This window comes from Cebus imitator, unplaced genomic scaffold, assembly GCF_001604975.1.
Source record: "Cebus imitator isolate Cc_AM_T3 unplaced genomic scaffold, Cebus_imitator-1.0 Scaffold0, whole genome shotgun sequence".
Lineage (NCBI taxonomy): Eukaryota > Metazoa > Chordata > Mammalia > Primates > Cebidae > Cebus > Cebus imitator.
In genome coordinates, this window is record NW_016107315.1 from 9,225,972 (window position 1) to 9,245,343 (window position 19,372).

Sequence of the window (19,372 nt, forward strand, 5' to 3'; positions counted from 1 at the left end):
TTTTTTGAGACAGAGTCTTGCTTTGTCACCAGGCAGGAGTGCAGTGGCACAATCTCGGCTCACTGCAACCTCCGCCTCCCAGTTCAAGTGATTCTCCTGCCTCAGCCTCCTGAGCAGCTGGGACTACAGGCGTGCACCACCATGGCCAGCTAATTTTTGTATTTTTAGTAGAGACGGGGTTTTACCATGTTGGCCAGGATGGTCTTGATTTCTTGACCTTGTGATACGCCCGCCTCAGCCTCCCAAAGTGCTGGGATTACAGGTGTGAGCCACTGTCCCCAGCCCACTTTATAGTATTTCAAAGGAACATAATCACAAAACAGTGCTCAAATTAGATATGTGTCCTTCAAGGCCAGAATTTTTATTTGAAAGTTTCACTAATCTTTAGCCCTCCTCTGCTGATGGCAAACGAAGACAGTAGGTGCTACATATCAGATGTGCTTTTTTTGGTTGTCTTACCCAATACTTTCATTTTGGAAAACTCCTCAAACCATTTTCTAAATAATAAAAATTTAGAATAAAATTTTTTAGACTCAGCCCACGGGGGCAAATGTAATTTAAGTATTATTACAGTCTGCATGGTTATTCAGTATCTTAAGCATTTCTGATTTCAAAAACTGGCCCTCAGACCAGTAGGACACCAGTTATTTCTTCAAGGATGTGTTTTTTAGAATTTATACACTTTATATGTTGAAAAGAAATGTAAGAAACAAGGTACTAATTGTTATATACATTTCACCGACTTTATAAAATGGTCTGAATCATACTATACGTTTCCCAAAACAGATGCCTTCTCCCTGTACCCCCCCCACCCCACATTAGGAACAGGGTCTTACTCTGCTGCCCAGGCTAGAGTACATGGGCACCATCATAGCTCCCTGCAGCCCCCAACTCCTGGGCTCAAGCAATCCTCCTGCTCCAGCCTTCAGAGTATGTAGGACTACCGGCATGCACCACCGTGCTTGGCCAATGTTTTAAAAATTCTCCGTAGAGATGGAGCCTTGCTATGTTGCTCAGGCTGGTCTCAAATCAAACTCAGGCAATCCTCTTCTCCTTGGTCTCCCAAAGTGCTGGGATTATAGGTGTGAACCACTGTCCCAGGCCTGCTTTTTATTTCATAATGCTCATGAATATAATGTTGATTGTTGAAATGATGTAATGTACACAATTTAGTACACCATTCAAGGTCAGCTAGTTTCTAGCTGTTGATTACTGAAACAATATAATACACAAAATTTAATACACCATTCAAAGCCAGCTAATTTCTAGCTGTTGATTACTAAGATGATATAATACACTAAATTTAATGCACTAACAGCCAGCTAATTTCTAGGCAAGTTGTTTTCAGACTACATTCTATGGATCTCAGAAGGACAGTGTGAAGAGAAGGGCACTGATGCTCTCCCAATTCATTGTTGGCTTCGTATTGGTTCCCCATCACTTTTAAAAGATCTTCACAAATATATGGATAACATAACGTTTAAAATTGCTGTCATAAGCTGGGATTGATAAAACAGTGCATGCTGTTTGCTGAAGTGTGCTTCACTTGCCCGCAGTAAAGTTTGGCCTGCTCTATGTTGCAGAGACAGCATATCGTGAAGACTCTTGGTTACTAGACTATGAAATAAATTACACACCAAGTTAAATAGCTTTTACTCTTTTTGCTAGAAGACCTCAAATAAATATTAGTTCTAAAATAGCTGTAATTGTACTAACTATAGAGGCTGGATTCTCAAAAATCCTGTAAGTAATCTGGGTTTCTGGCTCAGCTTTAAAGCTAATTGGCTAGGAGCCAGTCTCTGAATTGCTCATACACAGGTGAAAAAGCTGTTACCCTATGTATACTCTGATTCTATGAGGGAAATAACTTAATGATTAACAAATCTTTCATAAACTAGGTGCTCTTTGTCAGCTGATCATTAAAAAGAATTTTCGATGCTAAATCACCATGTAATTTTTGACACATTTACTTGCATAAAGTTCAAATAATTGGAAGACAGTACCCTATAAAACTCCTTCCATTGCCATTTACTTAACTATGTGAACAAGGTTTCTTGGCATTTATATCTATAAAAGCAGAAAATTGGAATAAAATTGATGCTGAATCCTGTCTCATTTGAGAATTAAGTACAACAGAAAAAATGAGCTGACTGAAGAAAAAGCATTAGGCTAAAATACATTGAGATGCATTTCCACTAAAAATTTCCCTAAGTATAATAATTATTAATATAAATTTCCACTAAATTTAGGGCACACTGATTAATAATTGTAATGTGAACTAAACTGGAAATAAATATAACACTTAAGCCATATGATTAAAATAAATTCTTATACATTACTTTCAATTTGTGTGTGAGTGTGTATGTATGTACACATACAAATATATATTTTATTGTTAAGTAGTATGATGGCATAATCAATAAAAAAAATTTCCAGAAAATATATTAAATCAATATAAAATCCTGCAAAGTGTAGAATGGAAATTCAATTACAAAGGAAAAAATGTAAAATTTTAGACTTAGAAATTTGTTCGTGTATTTTTTAAACAGAAAGTAGTAAATTAGTTAAAAACTTTTAAAACAGTAACAAGAGCTTTGTTTTCTTTTCTCTTTTAAAAAAAAATTATTCAAAAAATTATTTTAGAAATAGAGACAGGGTTTCACCATGTTGCCCAGGCTGATCTCAAACTCGTAAGATCAAGCAATCCACCTGCCTTGGCCTCCCAAAGTGCTGGAATTACAGGCGTGAGATACTGTGCCCAGCCAATAGCTTATTTTCAAATGTCACTATATTGTATATCCCAGAATGTGTATTCTTTGTAACAATTTAAACTTACAATGAACAATTTTAGATATAAAGTCAACTTCAAAAATATGCAAGAGGGTATATGTTTCAAAATCCTTTAAAGCAGTATAATAAGCAAAAGTGTTTGAGATCTCCATCACTAATAAGAAGTGTCTACCCAGAAAAAGCCCAATAGCTCTCTAATGCTGTTTTGTTTATGTTAATGCCAACCAGTTTACTTAGTCTGAACTTTACAGAAAATATAGTACACCTTGTTCATACAAGACTGAGGCAATTTATAAGGCTACATAAATTAATATGAAAACAATATGAATAAATTAAACCCATGGCTTTAGAAAACAATAGAGACCCAAGGTCTAACCAGCAGAAATCAGAGTATTGATGTTTGGGTCTCAGAGGGCCTCAAGTTTTAATAAAAGGAAACCAGCAGCAAAAGTGAAAAGGGACACCTGGTAATTATATATTGTTCTCATTGTCCATGAGGAAAAAAACCTATCAATTCCTCAAGGGAAGCTAAGATTTTCCTGCTATTTATTTCTTTAAGATTTCTTTTTAAGTGGCTTCACATGAGAAATCCCTTTAGCAAGTGTTATTAAAAAAATAATTTGTAAGCATCTATTGTATTTACTTATTACTGCAGAAGAACAGACGTTACCTACCTTGTGTATATTAAGTATATCATTCCTCTAGAGAAGAATAAGGAAAAGATGATCAGAATTTAAATTATAAAATAGTACACTTACTCTGCTTTCATTTTCAGCATTTCTTCAACTATTTTACTCTATAAGAAGATTAAAAAAAAAAAAAGAAAAGAAAAAGATGGCTTAGGTTCTTAAATAACATTGCTTAAAAAAGATAGAAAGGAACCAGCCCATTCTCCTTCATGTTAATAAAATCAAACCAACATCCTTTTCCATAATCCCAGTTACATACAAATAAAAAAAGTACCTATTTCCAAGACTTCATGCACTATGCCCTTTAAAGCTTCAAACGGCTTTGGTACTTGCTTCTAAATGGAGAATTGTATGTGTGTATGCTAAGCAGTAGGTTTGCCATCTAGACATGAAGACAAAATTCTTAATTCTCAGCTGTGTCTAAATACTGATGGTAAATATCATGCTAAACAGTGGGAACGCAGAAAAGACAGGAATTTCAATAGTAAAATGATTTCTAAAATATATAACCCTAAATACTAACTATAAAAGCATTGCGCATGCACACACACACACACACACACACACACACACAAATCTTACTTTTTCAAGTCTTTCTTTGATAATTTCTTCTTCTTGTTCATTCTTCAGCTGTTGACTGTCTGGATGATTCTTATCACTGCATAGATTAACAGGGGTGGGAGGAGGCATAGGAAAACACTGTTAAGTATATTCAAGTAACAATTTCAAATTCAAATCTATTATATGCAACAATGCCAAGGTGTGCAAAGAAAGGCTAACTCTATTGTGATTGGGTTAAGTCAGCACAGTTGATGTGATTGACTCATGGGAATGAAATAAGGTACCTCCCCAGAACTCAGGATTCCTCCCAGTACAAAAGCCAAGATTAGCAGAGGTGGGAAATCGAATCACGAATTGGATGAGGCCGGGCGCAGTAATCCCAGCACTTTGGGAGGCCTGCAATCCCAGGCCTGTAATCCCAGCACTTTGGGAGGCCAAAGCGGGTGGATCACAAGGTCAGGAGTTCGAGACCAGCCTGGCCAACACAGTGAAACCTGTCTCTACTAAAAATTACAAAAATTAGCTGGACATGGTGGCAGGCACCTGTAGTCCCAGGTACTCAGGAGGCTGAGGCAGGAGAATTGCTTGAACCCGGGAGATGGAGTTTGCAGTGAGCCAAGATCGTGCCATTGCACTCTAGCCTGGGCAACAGAGTGAGACTTTGTCTCGGAAAAAAAAAAAAAAAGAATTGGTTGAAAGTAAAATACAGTAGAAACTTAGTTAAACATGGTAACATCTGAAGACAGAATGTGAACAAAAGTGGGCTGAAAGGGCCAAGAGCCAGGTATGAATGTAATCATACACATTTTGGGTAGGGAGGGGGCACATTTTGGGTAGGGAGGGTTGCTCTGGCCTCAGGGTGGTGGAGCCTTTGACTCTCCTTTTGTTCAGTTTCCATAGTCAGTTGGCATTCTCTGATAACCACTCTGCCTTTCCATGTATGTGGACACCAGGGCCAGATGTCCCAGGCACCAGATACGTCTTCATGAAAAAGGAATGTTCCAATATATAAAGAAAATTACATTCTAGATAATACATTATCTCTGTGAGCCTGAACCGGTCAGGATAATAAGCTGAGTTTCTGTGTGCAGCACCTGGACCAGAGAGACATCCTTCTCTCCCTCCTTGGAGAACCTTCCTGAATGCTATAGGCTTCTCTAGGAATCTCTCTCTCACTGGTGAGTAAAACATCATTTCTTGAAGGAATACAGAAGCTGCAGTGAGGGTTCTTTCCATTAACAAATCTGGCAGCCTAGACAAAAATGATGAGCCCTCAATGAAGAAATCATTGGGGAAAGATGTGTTTTCTGTACACTAATCCAGGGATTGGCAATGTTTTCTGTCAAGAACCAGACAGTAAATATTTTAGGTTTGGGAGCCATTGGTCTCTGCCACAGCTATTCAACTTGGCTATTATAGTGCAAAAGCAGCCACAACAATATTAGAATGACAGGGTGTGACTACATCTCAATAAAACTTTATGTACAAAACAGGGTGTGAGCTGAGTTTGGCCCCTGAGCGATAGTTTGCCCTTTCTGTAATTTTTCACAAAGAAGATTCTGAGTAGCTTTTATATATAAGGGATGTGAGGCTATGAAATGAAAAACTTTTCTTTTTTTTTTTGAGACGGAGTCCTACTCTGTCCCCGGCTAGAATGCAATGGCGCGATCACAGCTCACTGCAACCTCTATTTCCTGGGTTCAAGTGATTCTGTCTCAGCCTCCTGAGTAGCTGGATTACAGGTGCGCCCTACCACACCTGACTAATTTGTATTTTGAGTAGAGATGGGGTTTCACTGTGTCGGCCAGGCTGGTCTCAATCTCCTGACCTCAAATGATCTGCCCGCCTTGGCCTCCCAAAGTGCTGGGATTACAGGTGTGAGCCACCATGCCCAGGGAAAAAAATTTTTTAGAAGACATTTATTCAACATCATGATCACACTATGACATTTGGCAATCAACAGGATAAGCACACACAAAAAACTACATTAAAACTCTTTGTTAAGACTGCTTTACACTTTCATAGAACAGAAACTAAAATAACCTGTTATACAAGTAGTCAAAATTACAGTCCTTGAGTTTTTTGCCCATACACATATCTTCTTTGTAGCAGCTAGGCCCTGCTACCAACTGCACTTGGCTGGGTTCACAAATCTGCTGTAACCTATAGTTTCCCTGTTGCTCCTCTGGCTCTCCTCTCCTGCCAAGCTTTGTTTCCTGGTGTTAAATAAAATCATCTGCCACTGCTGTAGCTACTGCTGCTACTGGAACCGCCTGTCAACCTAAAAAGAAACTCAGAACAAATGAGCTTATCTAAGAATAGCAGAGGATGGCAATGGCAGGGTATGCAAGCTATCATGAGCCATTGGTGTATCCAGGGGAGTTAGGGAAAGGGGAAAGTTTTTAAAGACAAAGAGAAGTCCATGAAATGAAGCTTGAAATAACGGTCACAGGTCACAGAGGATCACTGCAGGAGTTGGTGTTTGTTCACTAGTGGAGACAGCTATGGCTGAGTAACTGTCCTGGTGCTGGTGGCTTATCTGAAATACTGCAGGCTTGAGAAATTCCTGTGATAAGCTCTGTGCAGGGGTGGGGCATGAGGGACCTGCAGGAATTTTTTGTGATACGGATATGACAGGCATGTGCAGTGAGAGCTTCTTCTTAATGGCCTCACTCCACTTTGTTAGGGTTTTGACATAACTGACTCCATTTTGGTACTGGCAATTTCACATGCCTTAGCCATCTTGGTTTGATGGCTGGTTTGGCAACATAGTAGCCTCTGCCACCAGAGAGGCCAGAGTTTCTGCCTCCAAAGTTTCTTCCCTTCATGGGTTCAAAACTGAAGACTGTTTGTTGTAATTACCAAAATTATTGTAGTTCTCACCATCTCTAAAACTGCTCCATCATTACCAAATCCATTATAGCCAACCCTGCTGCCCCTATATCCACCAATAGGGCTGCCTCCAAAGCTACCATTACCAGTGAAACTTTTCTTTCATGACCCAAGTTGTCACTCCCACCAAAACCACCTCCATGACCACCACCAAAGTTTCCAGAACCACTTTGACCTCTTTGGCTGGATGAAGTACTAACCATTTCTTTCTTTAACATGGCTTTCCATACTTCACAGTAGTGGCTATGTACTTTATGGTATTTCTGAGAGACAATCTTATCTGCAGAGTCATGGCTGTCCTCAAAGGTTAAAAAAGTAAAGCTCCTGTTATTGCCATTGCCTCAATCAGTCATGATTTCAACTGCTCCTGTTTTCTCACAACTTCACAATAATCTCTTAGGTGATGTTCCTCGATGTCTTCTGTGATGCCACCAACAAAGATCTTTTTTACAGTTAACCAGGCACCTGGTCTTGGAACATCCCTCTTTGGTTTCACAACTCTTTTATCTGCCTTTTGTGGCCCTGATTTATGGCTGCATCCACCTCCTCCACACTGGCATCTGTGACAAACCAAAGGCCCTGGAAAGCTTGGTGTTTGGGTCTCTCATTGCCATATAACCCACAAGCTTTCCTCACTGCTCAAAGTGGGTCCCCAGACTCTTAGTGGTTGTTTCAAAGCTCAATCAATGAAGAGCTTCTGCTATTCAGGCTATTTAAGAGATTCTGACTTAGACATGTTGGCAGTGGGAAGAAAGACTTGAACGATGCTTCCTTAGTGGCATCCATGGGCAAAAGTAGTAAGCTCACAATGTATCTCTGAAATATGGTATTTTTCATTTTCGTTTTACAAATGATCTGGAAATGTTCTATGTTCTATGCTCACAGTAACTCTTGATAAAAGAGTTACTAAGTACAAGGCTTTTCTTTAATAGAATTGGACATGGGAATGGAGCATATGAAAACTAGGTGGGCAGACTGTGGACTACCCGCATCAGAATCATCTACAAGGGGACGGAGTTGCTTATTAAAATGCAGAATTCTGGGCTTCACTCCAGCCCTACTGATTCAGATCTCTGACGCTCACTAAAATTTGAAGAGAATCATTTAAGAAGAGATTTTAGCATAGCTGCCATTACCATCCTCAAATCTCTACTGCCTCATTTAGGTTTTGAACAGTACATATCAGGGATGTTTCTGGACAGGGCCAGAGAGCTGCAGGAGAGCACAAGCTTCTCTGTTAAAAACGTTCTGGCAACAGCATGGACAGCAGTCAGCAGAATTCAGTAAGGGCTTCTATCTCGGAGATCCTACTTCGATTCAATTCTGCTTCTTGCATAATTTTACAGGCCATTATCATCTCCAAACTCTCACTCAGAAAGTTACAATAGGTAGAATCATAATTCTACCTTGTGTACTTAATAACTACCTTTCATTGAATGATACCTGCTACCAAGCTCTGTAACTGGCACTTTATACATGTAATTTTTAATCTTTAAAACACCTTGTGGGAAAATTATCATTTTCCTCATTTCATTGTTACAGAAAGTGAAGTACTAAGAGGGTAAGAAATACAACAAAAATCGTATGACTTTTAAGTCAAAGACAAGATAGAACTCTGGATGTGGCTGCCCCAACATTAAGCAAATGTACCAGCAAATACAACTACAAAACTGCCTTACCTGAAGCCAAAACACACTCAGAGAGATGTCTAAACCCAAGCAAATGCTCCTCTATAAAATGCTAAAGATGTCCTTCTTGTCCTGCCCAGGAGCTTTCCCTGGACTATGAGTTACAAGGCAAAGCCAACTAGTTGGGAATTCTCCCTTTCTCTGCAGGGCTTCTTGAACCTTGTCGGTATGATTTATTCCTTAAAAAAGATTTTTTTAAAAATAAAAGTAGTTTGGTTTAAGTATTTCACATGTTTTAAATTCATTTCAATAGCTGTAAAACAAGTGCAACAATGCCAAAAATTCACTGCAGAGCAATGCAAGGTGAAGAGATCAGACCTGATTCAAAATCAACCACAAGAACATCTCCTGGATTAGTGGAAAACATTGTACACCTGGGAGATCTGTGAAGCCAACTCCAACCTCATTTAACTCCACACAGGCAAGCCAAGATTTAGCCCACAGAGTTCTCATGGTTCTTTCTCACCTGTTTTCCTTCTGTCTTTTAATATCATCCAGGTGACCTTGCAGGAGCCAGTTTTTCTCTCTTAACTGCTGACTTTCCAGGCGTAGGTTTTCCATTTCACACAACTGCTCCTAATAACATATCAAATCATATCTTTTCAAGAAACACATTACAGTAGGCTTCATTTAGCTCCCCAAGACCACCACTGAGACAGGTATTCCTCTTTTAAGTTCCTATGCAGAGACACTGCACTGGGTACTGCTGCATAAAACGCAGGCTGTGACAAGCTATTGGAGGCCTAGAATGGTGATTCATGACCATGTCCACAGTGTCTTGAACATAGTTTTTTAAAGTCAATATCGCAGAATTCATTAAAATTTAAAATTCCTTTGTGAGTAAAGATGACAAAAATATCTACATTGAAAAATATTCTCAACTATTTGATTCTATTTATTAGGTAGATTCTAATTAAAACAAACAAAAAACTGATGCCACAACTCATCCCTCAAAATACTTAATTGGATCCTAACTTGAAAATCATGAGCATAGATATCTGGAAGAAATAAACACTTGTCTGCAAGGAATATCATTTTGGATTTACTTGCCTATTATCTGATTTCTTTTCACCTGACCCAATTTCTTCTAAGTTTCAAGATCATGCCAATCGGGATAACAGCCACATTCCTAAGATAGCACGCTATTTCAGGAGATACTGCCCTAAATAAAAAGATCGTGAATAATCCTCTCCATGAATAACACAACTCAAGATAAGTGCTGTCTTTATATACATCACTTGGTTAAAGTGAGCAATTTGTATTCCTAAACAAAACCACCCCACAGAGCAATGCCCTCACAGGATAAATGCCATCTTCTGTGGGGCATCACATCCTCCCTACCCCTATGCACCTACACCCCACCTACCCAGACACTCCTCGACGTGCCCCCACCCCTGAGCCATGTGCACACCCCATTACTCAAGCATATCTCCAAGTAAGTGGGTAAAAACCCTATAAGGAAGCTTAAAGAAATGGCAAACAAGAACGTATCTTAAATTTATCAGAGACTAAATTCTAATTTATAAAAATGCCTATGAATCAATAGGAGAAAGTCCAACGATAGAAAAATGGGTAATGGATAGCGTTCAGAAACAGAAAAACAAGATGCTCAATTTTACTCCTAAGAAAAATACAAATTTAAAACTACACTGAGATAGCATGCTTTAGCTATTAAATGGACGAAGATCCGAAATTCAGATAGCACCATGAGATGAGGTTTAAGGAAACATGCTCTCACCTTCATTCCTGATGAGAGCATACCTAGCGCAACCTGTATGATATGACACCACTGTGTAAAAACTAAATGGGGCAGGAGAGAATGTTTAGAGATGTGGCTATGCATGCACTGAAACGCTCTAAATGAAAGGGGCTGCCCTGGGGGCCTCCAGGGACATCAACATGGGTAGATTAGTATCAGGGGTAGAAGAAATACTTTTTTCTGTCTACCCTTCAGTTCTGTGCCTTTTGAATTTTGTATCCTCAGTAACCATGAGGATGCTGCTTAGTTTAAAAAATTAAATTTGCTGGCTGGCCATGGTGGTGTACACCTATAGTGCCAGATACTGGGTGGCTGAGGCAGGTGGATCACTTGAGGTCAGCCTAGGCAACACAGTGAGACTTGGTCTCTTTAAAAAGAATTAAATTTACAGAAGAAAAAAAAAAAATCTAGTTACCTTCATTCTCAGGATTTCAGCATTTTTGACTTCTCTGTCTTCATTTAGCTTTGTTACAAGGTGTTGCAAAGAAGTCTTAGAGGCTCTTCCATCTTCTATCTCTTGTTCTTGTGTTTCCAGGAATTTTGCCAAATGTGTTTGAAAGTGAGGTGGTGTTTTAGGGCTCTAAAATAAAATCATATCTCATTCAAATATCCAATTAAGTGATATTATAAACATTTCATTTTAAATGTAAACATCAAGCACATAAAAAATATTCCAGCTACAGACGGGCGCAGTGGCTCATGCCTGTAATCCTAGAACTTTGGGAGGCCGAGGTGGGCGGATTGCCTGAGTTCAGAAGTTGGAGACAGGCCTGGGCAATATAGTGAAACCCTCTCTCTACTAAAATATGGAAAAAAAAATTAGGCGTGGTGGTGTGCGCCTTTAGTTCCAGCTACTTCCAAGAGAATTGCTTGAACCTGGGAGGTAGAGGTTCCAGTGAGCCAAGATCACGCCACTGCACTCCTGCCTGGGTAACAGAGACTCCATCTCAAAAACAAAAAACCAAACAAAATAAAAAATTCCAGTTATTTAGTTTACTATTCTAATTCTTTTCCAAGTAAATAAAAGACTGGTACTTCTATCAAGTAAAAAGCAGACAGAGGGTATTGGTGAAAATCTTTTTCTTTAAAAACACAAAGCTATGGTCTTCATAATTTCCAAATTTTCATCATTTATAAAACCGTTCCTTCTCCCTGAAATGCTCTCTTTTTCTGAAAAGTACCTGGGGATCCTCAGCAGCAGAATCCATCACATGTTCTAGTTGCCTCATTTTGAAGTTATACTCATTCTTCTTCTGTTCTACTTCCTCTTTCTTTTGGTTTAGCTGGGAACATTGAACAGATATAAGGTTACAAGTTAGAGATTAATATGGGGTACATAGTCCAAATAGAAAAGACAAACTTCCCATCACCAATCAACAGGGAAATGCAAATGAAAACCACAGAGATATCACTTCACACCTGATAGGGATGGCTATCATCAAAAAGATGAAAAACAAGTCTTGGTGAGGATGTGGAGAAAAGGGAATCTTGTGTACTGCTGGAAATGTAAATTAGCACAGCCATTATGAAAAATAGTACGGAAGTTCCTCAACAAACTAAAAATAGGACTACTGTATGATCGAGCAATCCCACTTCTGGATATATATCCAAAGAAATTAAAATCAGTCTGTTGAAGAAGCAGTGGTACTCCCATGTTCTTTGAAGCATTATTCACAATAGCCAAGAATGGGTAAACAAAACATGCTATATATACACACAATGAAATACTACTTAGCCTTAAAAAGGAAGAAAATTCTGTCATTTGTGACAACATGGATGAACCTGGAGGACACTGTTCCAAGTAAAATAAGCTAGCACAGAAAGACAAATACCACACAATCTTTGATTCCACCTCTATGTGGAATCAAAACAGTTGAACTCATAGAGGTGGAGAGTACCAGAGTCTGGGGGGAGGAAGTGAGGGGTGGGAGGTGACATGAATCATCAATGGGAGATGTTGGCCAAAGCGTACAAAGTTTCACTTAGGAGGAATACCTTTTGGAGATCTACTGCAGGGCAAGGTGATTACAGTTATTAGGTTGGTGCAAAAGTAATTGCAGTTTCTGCCATTAAAAGTAATAGTAAAAACCACAATTACTTTTACACCAACCTAATAATAATAACGTCATGTATATTTCAAAACTGCTAAGAGGACAGATTTTAAATGTTCACAAAAAAAGTACGTGAGATGATGGCTATGTCAATGAGCTTGATTTAATCATTCCAAAATGATTATATATCAAACATCACATTGCACCCTATAAACATACACAATTATTATTTGTCAATTTAAAAGAAAGCATCATTGAATGTCACTTATATTAAAAAAAAGGCTTCCCATGGCATATGGAAACATGCTATATTTACATTATTTTTTCAGAACTTGATTAATAATTTGAAAAGTAATAAGATATTATAATAAATCTATGATTTTTTTTAAAGTAATTGTGAAATCTAGGGCTAACTTGGTTGCTACTATAACCTAATCATCTCCTTTTCTCTCACAAATTTATTTATACTTTAAAACATGTTCTAAGTGTCACAAGTAACAAAAAGGTCATTTGAGAAAAATACAAAATATAAAACGACAACAGCCACCACCAAATATGATAAAAGGCATAACCTCACCACAGGGGTTAGAACTGGCTCCCATGTATCAAGGACCCAAGGTGGGTGGGAGGCAGCAGAGCAAGTCTCAGTCCAGGTAAGGACACTCCATTAACTTCCCCTTTGTACATGGAGAAGTTGGCCAATGCAGGAACGTCACGACAAGCTCAACTGTGGATTCCTCCTGTCCCTCATCCTTTTTTTTTGAGATAGGGTCTCACTCTGTCACCCAGGCTGGAGTGCAGTGGTGCAATCTTGACTCACTGCAACCTCCACCTCTCCAGTTCAAGCAATTCTCATGCCTTGGCCTCCCAAGTAGCTGGGATTACAGGCAAGCATCACCACACCCAGCTAACTTTTGTATTTTTAGTAGAGATGGGGTTTCACCATGTTGGCCTGACTGCTCTCGAACTCCTGACTTCAACTGGTCCACCTGCCTCGGCTCCCCAAAGTGCTGGGATTACATGAGTGAGCCACTGCACTGGGCCTCCTGTCTCCCATCTTGAGTGATACCTGTGTGCATCTGACCTTGTGCTGAAGTTCCTGAATCAGGGCCTCCTTCTTGGTCAGTTCTTCCTGGGCAGACTGCAGCAGCACCGAATGTTTTTTTGAGGCTTCTGTGAGCATGTTCAGCTGCTCAGTGGCATGAGCCAGGTCCTCACAGAGCATATCCCTCTGTTAGGAGACAATCATCACAAACAATTTCTTAATTGTGGTACTCCAATAAGGATTCTCAAATCATTACTATGCACAATTTGAAACAGACGAGGAAAGTTTTATGTAAAAACCAATTTCTTTTGCTTGCATGCTAATCCATTCTAAGACAAAGTAATCAGTTAATATTTAGATGAACAGGTCTAGAAATTAACATTATTACAGTAAATTTATATTTACTGTAATATAAAATATAAAACCAACTGAGGTTTAACTGTACTTTAGGTTTGAGGTTTAATTGCACTTTCCCCTCACTCCCAGGATCTCAAAGCCAATCTCTCTCTCCTGGGGAAGACTCAAAGATCTCCTGGTTACTTGTTGTCTTACTAATAACTCTAGTGCTTTATATACTGGAGGGTAATTAGCTGTAAAGATGGGTCCCCATCAGACAGTTGGGGAGGGGATGGGCAGTTCACCAGATTGTGATATATTGTCATAGGCCATCAAAGTTTCAGGGAGTAGCTTTGTGGAAAGTGGCACAGAAAATTAGGAGTCCTATAGGTTGCATACATAATTCTTATGTATACATTACATGTAATTCCTACCAAATTATAGCAGATTCTACTTATCCTTCTTTTCCTTTCCAAATGTACATGTATGTATGTGGGTGTGTGTGTGTGTGTATACACACACACACATATATATATACACACACAGACATATAAACACACACTTTTAAAAAACTTGACACACCATAACCATTTTTCCAGGTACTCACTCTTTCTCACTCTTTTCATTGTGTGGGCTCCATTTCACCTTACGGATGCACCACAATTTAATCCATCACTAAATATTTTGGTTGATTTGAATTTTTCACTATTATATGCACTTTAGTCTTATGTCTAGATTATTTCTTTAAGCTGAATTTTTTAAAGTGCAAACTCAGAGCATATGTAAAAAATGTAAGGCTATGTATTACCAGCCTGCCTCCCCAAAGGCTGAATGTAAACTCCTCCAGAAGTCTGAGTAATCACCCTTGTCTGCACATCTTCCTCAGGTCTAAAACTTTACCAGTTATAATATTAGAAAATGGCTCTTCTTTTAATTTGCGACACTGGCCCAACTGGCCCCTAGAACTGATGTTTATGGTTTCTTTTGAAAAAACATAAAAATTGGTCATCCCAGGCTTAAAACATAAGAAAGTTCTATTTGTCTTATCCGAGTTCTTTTCTCAGGGAACCAGGCCTCTCAGATAATATCAAGGAACTGAAACTTACCAGATCACGGCAACTGGACAAATGAGATGCCAGACTCCTCACCTGTCATTGCTGCCTAACTGACAACATGTTTCCTGTTAACCAACTACTTATCCTTACCCCTCCCTAATTCCTCCTTTCCCACACATGGTTACTTTGCTCTCTTGCTATATAAACTCCAATTTTAGTCAGTCAGAGAGATGGATTTGACAATGATCTTGGCTATGGAATCCACTGAAAGCCTTCTTCCCTGGCAATACTCCTTCACTCAGTGATTGGCTTTCTACATGGCAAACAACCGGACCTATTTGCATTTCTCTGACTCCAAAGAGGTTTTGTGCCACTATATTCCTTCTCTGGGGAGCTACTTATGTCCATTTCCACCAGCCATGTTTCTATTCTTCTCATGGTGCTAAAGTCTTCTGTATAAATTGAGGTGGCTACATCCTCTGTCATCAGTTGCAAACGTTTTCCCCTATCGTTAGAATTTTTGTTTTTAATATTGTATAATCCTCCCATAAGAGTTCTAACCTTAGTATCAAGACATTTTCAAAGCGTCACATAACTCAAGATTTTTTATGTATTTGTATTTTTTTCTCTTCCTTTAAAATTTTTTTCATTATATATTTATTTCTTTAGACAGAGTCTTGCTCTGTCGCCCAGATGGAGTGCAGTAGTGTGATCTCACTGCAACCTCCGCCTCCCAGATTCAAGTGATTCTCACGCCTCAGCCTCCTGAGTAGCTGGGATTACAGGTGTACACCACCACAACCGACTAATTTTTGTATTTTTAGTAGAGACGGAGTTTTGCCATGCTGGCCAGACTGGCATCAAGCTCCTGGCCTCAAGTGATCCACCTGCCTTGGCCTCTCAAAAGTGTTGGGATTACAGGTGTCAGCCACCATGTCCATCCCTCTTGTGTTTTAGAGATGGGGGCTCTCACAACATTACCCAGGCTGGACCTGAACTACTGAACTCAAGCAATCCTCCCATGTCAGCCTCCTGAGTAGCTGGGACTACAGGCATGCATTACCATGCCTGGCTTGTATTTGTATTTGCTAGTACTTCTTTGATGTCATCATTTGTACAGAACTCTAATCCATGTAAGAATTTGTTTTGGCTTTGATATCTTTTCAAACTGGTCAGACAATTTTCCCATCACATTTATTGACTAAATCTACTTTTTCTTCACCGTTGAGAAATTCTTCCTTTACCATTACAATAAATTCCTTCATATTCACTGCTGTCTGTGGATGTTCAAAATTGTTGCAGTGATCTCTCTATCATCAGTCCAACACTGGATATGGTTACCATTTAGTTTACAAATCTCTCTGCATTCTTGTTTTTCTAAGTTTTGTTGGTAAATCTTATATATTTTTTTCAAAGGAACTTAAAAATCATCAATTTTTTATATTGGGATTTGAGGCCATGCATTATGGCTCACACCTGTAATCCTAGCACTTTGGAAGGCTGAGCCGGGGAGGATCACTTAAGTTCAGGAGTTTGAGACTACTGTGGGCAAGATAGTGAAACCTGGTCTCTACAAAAAATACCAAAAATTAGCCAAGCATGGTAGTGCACGTCTGTAGACCCAGCTACTTGGGACCTAGACCAAACTGACTTAACTCTGCCGCTGATTTGACAGGAGGTGGAGCTCAGGCAGTAATGCCAGTGATGGGGAACGGCTGTAAATACAGATGAAGCTTCGCTCACTTTCCTCCTTCTGTGCAGCCCAGTTCCTAACATGCCACAGACCGGTACAGTCTGTGGCCGGGGGCCTCTGGGCCCCTGGCATAAGGTGTAAAGGGGAACTGAAGTAATACTCCAGCCTGGGTGACAGCACAAGAGCTTGTCTCAGAAAAAATAAATAAATAAATTGGGATTTGAAGTGGAATTACATAAATTTGTTTCTAAAATGACAGGGTCTTCCTGTCCAAGTCTACCTTTAGATCCTTTTAACCAAGTCTCTTTTCACTTTGCTTAGAAAGTTTTATGTTCTTTACAACTGTCAAATATTCTCCCTAAGATTTTGATACGCTATATTACTTCCGTGAAAGAGAATTTTTAAAAACTCCTGTTATGTTTTCCAACTGGTTATTTAATATAATAATATATTATTTTAATTATAACAGATTATATATATAATAATCTATAATAAAGCTATTTTTTTCTTTAATATTCAATTTCTTTTCACATCCCTTAGGAAAGTTATGTCCTTAACAGTTGTTACAAATTTTCCCCTAAAGTTTTGTGAATGGAATTTTTTAGTTCCATTATATTGTTAAATGGGTGTGAAAGGCATAAAATAAATATTATTTTTAAAGCTAGTACATAACTGCCGGGCACGGTGGCTCACGCCTGTAATCCCAGCACTTTGGGAGGCCGAGGCGGGTGGATCACAAGGTCAACAGATCGAGACCATCCTGGTCAACGTGGTGAAACCCCGTCTCTACTAAAACTACAAAAAATGAGCTGGGCATGGTGGCGCGTGCCTGTAATCCCAGCTACTCAGGAGGCTGAGGCAGGAAAATTGCCTGAACCCAGGAGGCGGAGGTTGCGGTGAGCCGAGATCGCGCCATTGCACTCCAGCCTGGGTAACAAGAGCGAAGCTCTGTCTCAAAAAAAAAAAAAAAAAAAAAAAAAAAAAACTAGTACATAACTGATTACTAAACTCAATATTCTAATAGATATTCAGAAAATATTTTGGAGTTTCCAAACTCATGTAGACACTCATGACCATCTGCAAATAACAGTAAGTTTCAGTTTTTATAATATTTGTATCCTTCTCAGTATCCCCATTTTACTGCATTGGCTAAGTATTCATATTGTTGAAAAACAGTGATAGGTGAACAATTTGAATGACAATTCACAAACCATAGCCATAAAACTAAATTTTAATTAATAAAGACTGAAGATAAGTACAAAGGGAATACGAATTAGCTGTTTATGGGTCAATTCTATTTAAATCTAAAATGTAGATTATTAATCTAAAACATGATTATTTAAATCCAAATACAATATTCGTAGCCACATTTTATTTTTAAGAAGAAAAAAAGAGAGAAAGGGGAGAAGAAAGAAAGAGCGAGCTTTTAGGTAAACAGGCATGAGCTTTCACTACTTATCTACTCCCACTCAAATAGCTCGATTTCCCTTTTTACTTTGGCAATAGTCAGTATAAAACTGAATTTTTAGCCCACCATCTTTTTTTTATTTTTTATTTATTTATTTTTTTTTAAATTTTATTGCATTTTAGGTTTTGGGGTACATGTGAAGAACATGCAAGATTGTTGCATAGGCACACACGTGGCAGTGTGATCTGCTGCCTTCCTCCCCATCACCCACATCTAGCACTTCTCCCCATGCTATCTCTCCCCAACTCTCCTCCCCACGCTGTCCCTCCCCTATTTCCCCCCAACAGACCCCAGTGTGTAGTGCTCCCCTCCCTGTATCCATGTGTTCTCATTGTTCAACACCCGCCTATGAGTGAGAACATGCGGTGTTTGATTTTCTGCTGTTGTGTCAGTTTGCTGAGAATGATGGTTTCCAGGTTCATCCATGTCCCTACAAAGGACATGAACTCATCGTTTTTTATTAGCCCACCATCTTATACTTTGTAGAGGACCTTAGGTTGTGGCTTCTGTGTACTAACTCTCCAATTGGCTTGCTAAAACTATTTCCAGCTAACACATATTGAGGAGTTATAAGGAGTCAGACAGAGTTCTAAGAACTTTCCAGGTATCACCTCAGTTCATCTGCACACCTTATGCCAGGGGCCCCGGCCCCTGGGCCACAGACTGGTACTGGTCTGTGGCAAGTTAGGAACGAGGCTGCACAGAAGGAGGAAAGTAAGCGAAGCTTCATCTGTATTTACAGCCGTTACCCATCACTGGCATTACTGCCTGAGCTCTACCTCCTGTCAAATCAGCGGCAGAGTTAAGATTCTCACAAAACCATGAACTCTATTGCAAACTGTGCGTGCCAGAGATTTCGGTTGGGCACTCCTTATGAGAATCTAATGCCTGATGATCTGTCACTATTTCTCATAGTTGCAGGAAAACAAGCTCAGGGCTCCCACTGATTCTGCATTATGGTGAGTTGTATAATTATTTTATTACATATTACAATGTAATAATAATAATAGAAATAAAGTACACAATAAATGTAATGTGCTTGAATCATCCAGAAACCAACAACCCTCACCCTCCTGGTCTATGGAAAAACTGTCTTCCACTAAATTGGCCCCTAATGCCAAAAAGGCTGAGGACCACTGCCTTATGCAATAGGCAGTACTGTTATCTCTACAGATATGGCAAATGAAGCACAGGGAGAAATTTAACTTCCCCAAGGTCACACAGCTAGAATTCTAACTCCACAGCCTGTGCTTTTAATAACTTGTTACTGTTCTACCCTTATTTTCCTTTTATTCTAATTTTAGTGTGTGTATGTGTGTGTTTGTTTTTTTTTTTTTTTTTTTTT

At 39.1% G+C, this 19,372-nt stretch overlaps 1 protein-coding gene across 2 annotated transcripts in view; it reads right to left on the reverse strand.

Annotated features, from left to right (window-relative positions):
- KIF15 (kinesin family member 15) overlaps window positions 1-19,372 on the reverse strand; it is an 82,420-nt gene that overhangs the window by 1,519 nt on the left and 61,529 nt on the right. The window contains exons 27-32 of one of the 2 annotated variants that reach the window (XM_017522149.2): window positions 13,500-13,661; window positions 11,561-11,662; window positions 10,795-10,959; window positions 9,087-9,196; window positions 4,062-4,137; window positions 3,549-3,586 (exon numbers count right to left, since the gene is read on the reverse strand). In XM_017522149.2, coding sequence (XP_017377638.2) covers window positions 3,549-3,586; window positions 4,062-4,137; window positions 9,087-9,196; window positions 10,795-10,959; window positions 11,561-11,662; window positions 13,500-13,661 — 653 coding nt within the window. The remainder of the gene's footprint in view (window positions 1-3,548; window positions 3,587-4,061; window positions 4,138-9,086; window positions 9,197-10,794; window positions 10,960-11,560; window positions 11,663-13,499; window positions 13,662-19,372) is intronic. The other variant, XM_017522160.2, reaches the window with a different exon arrangement.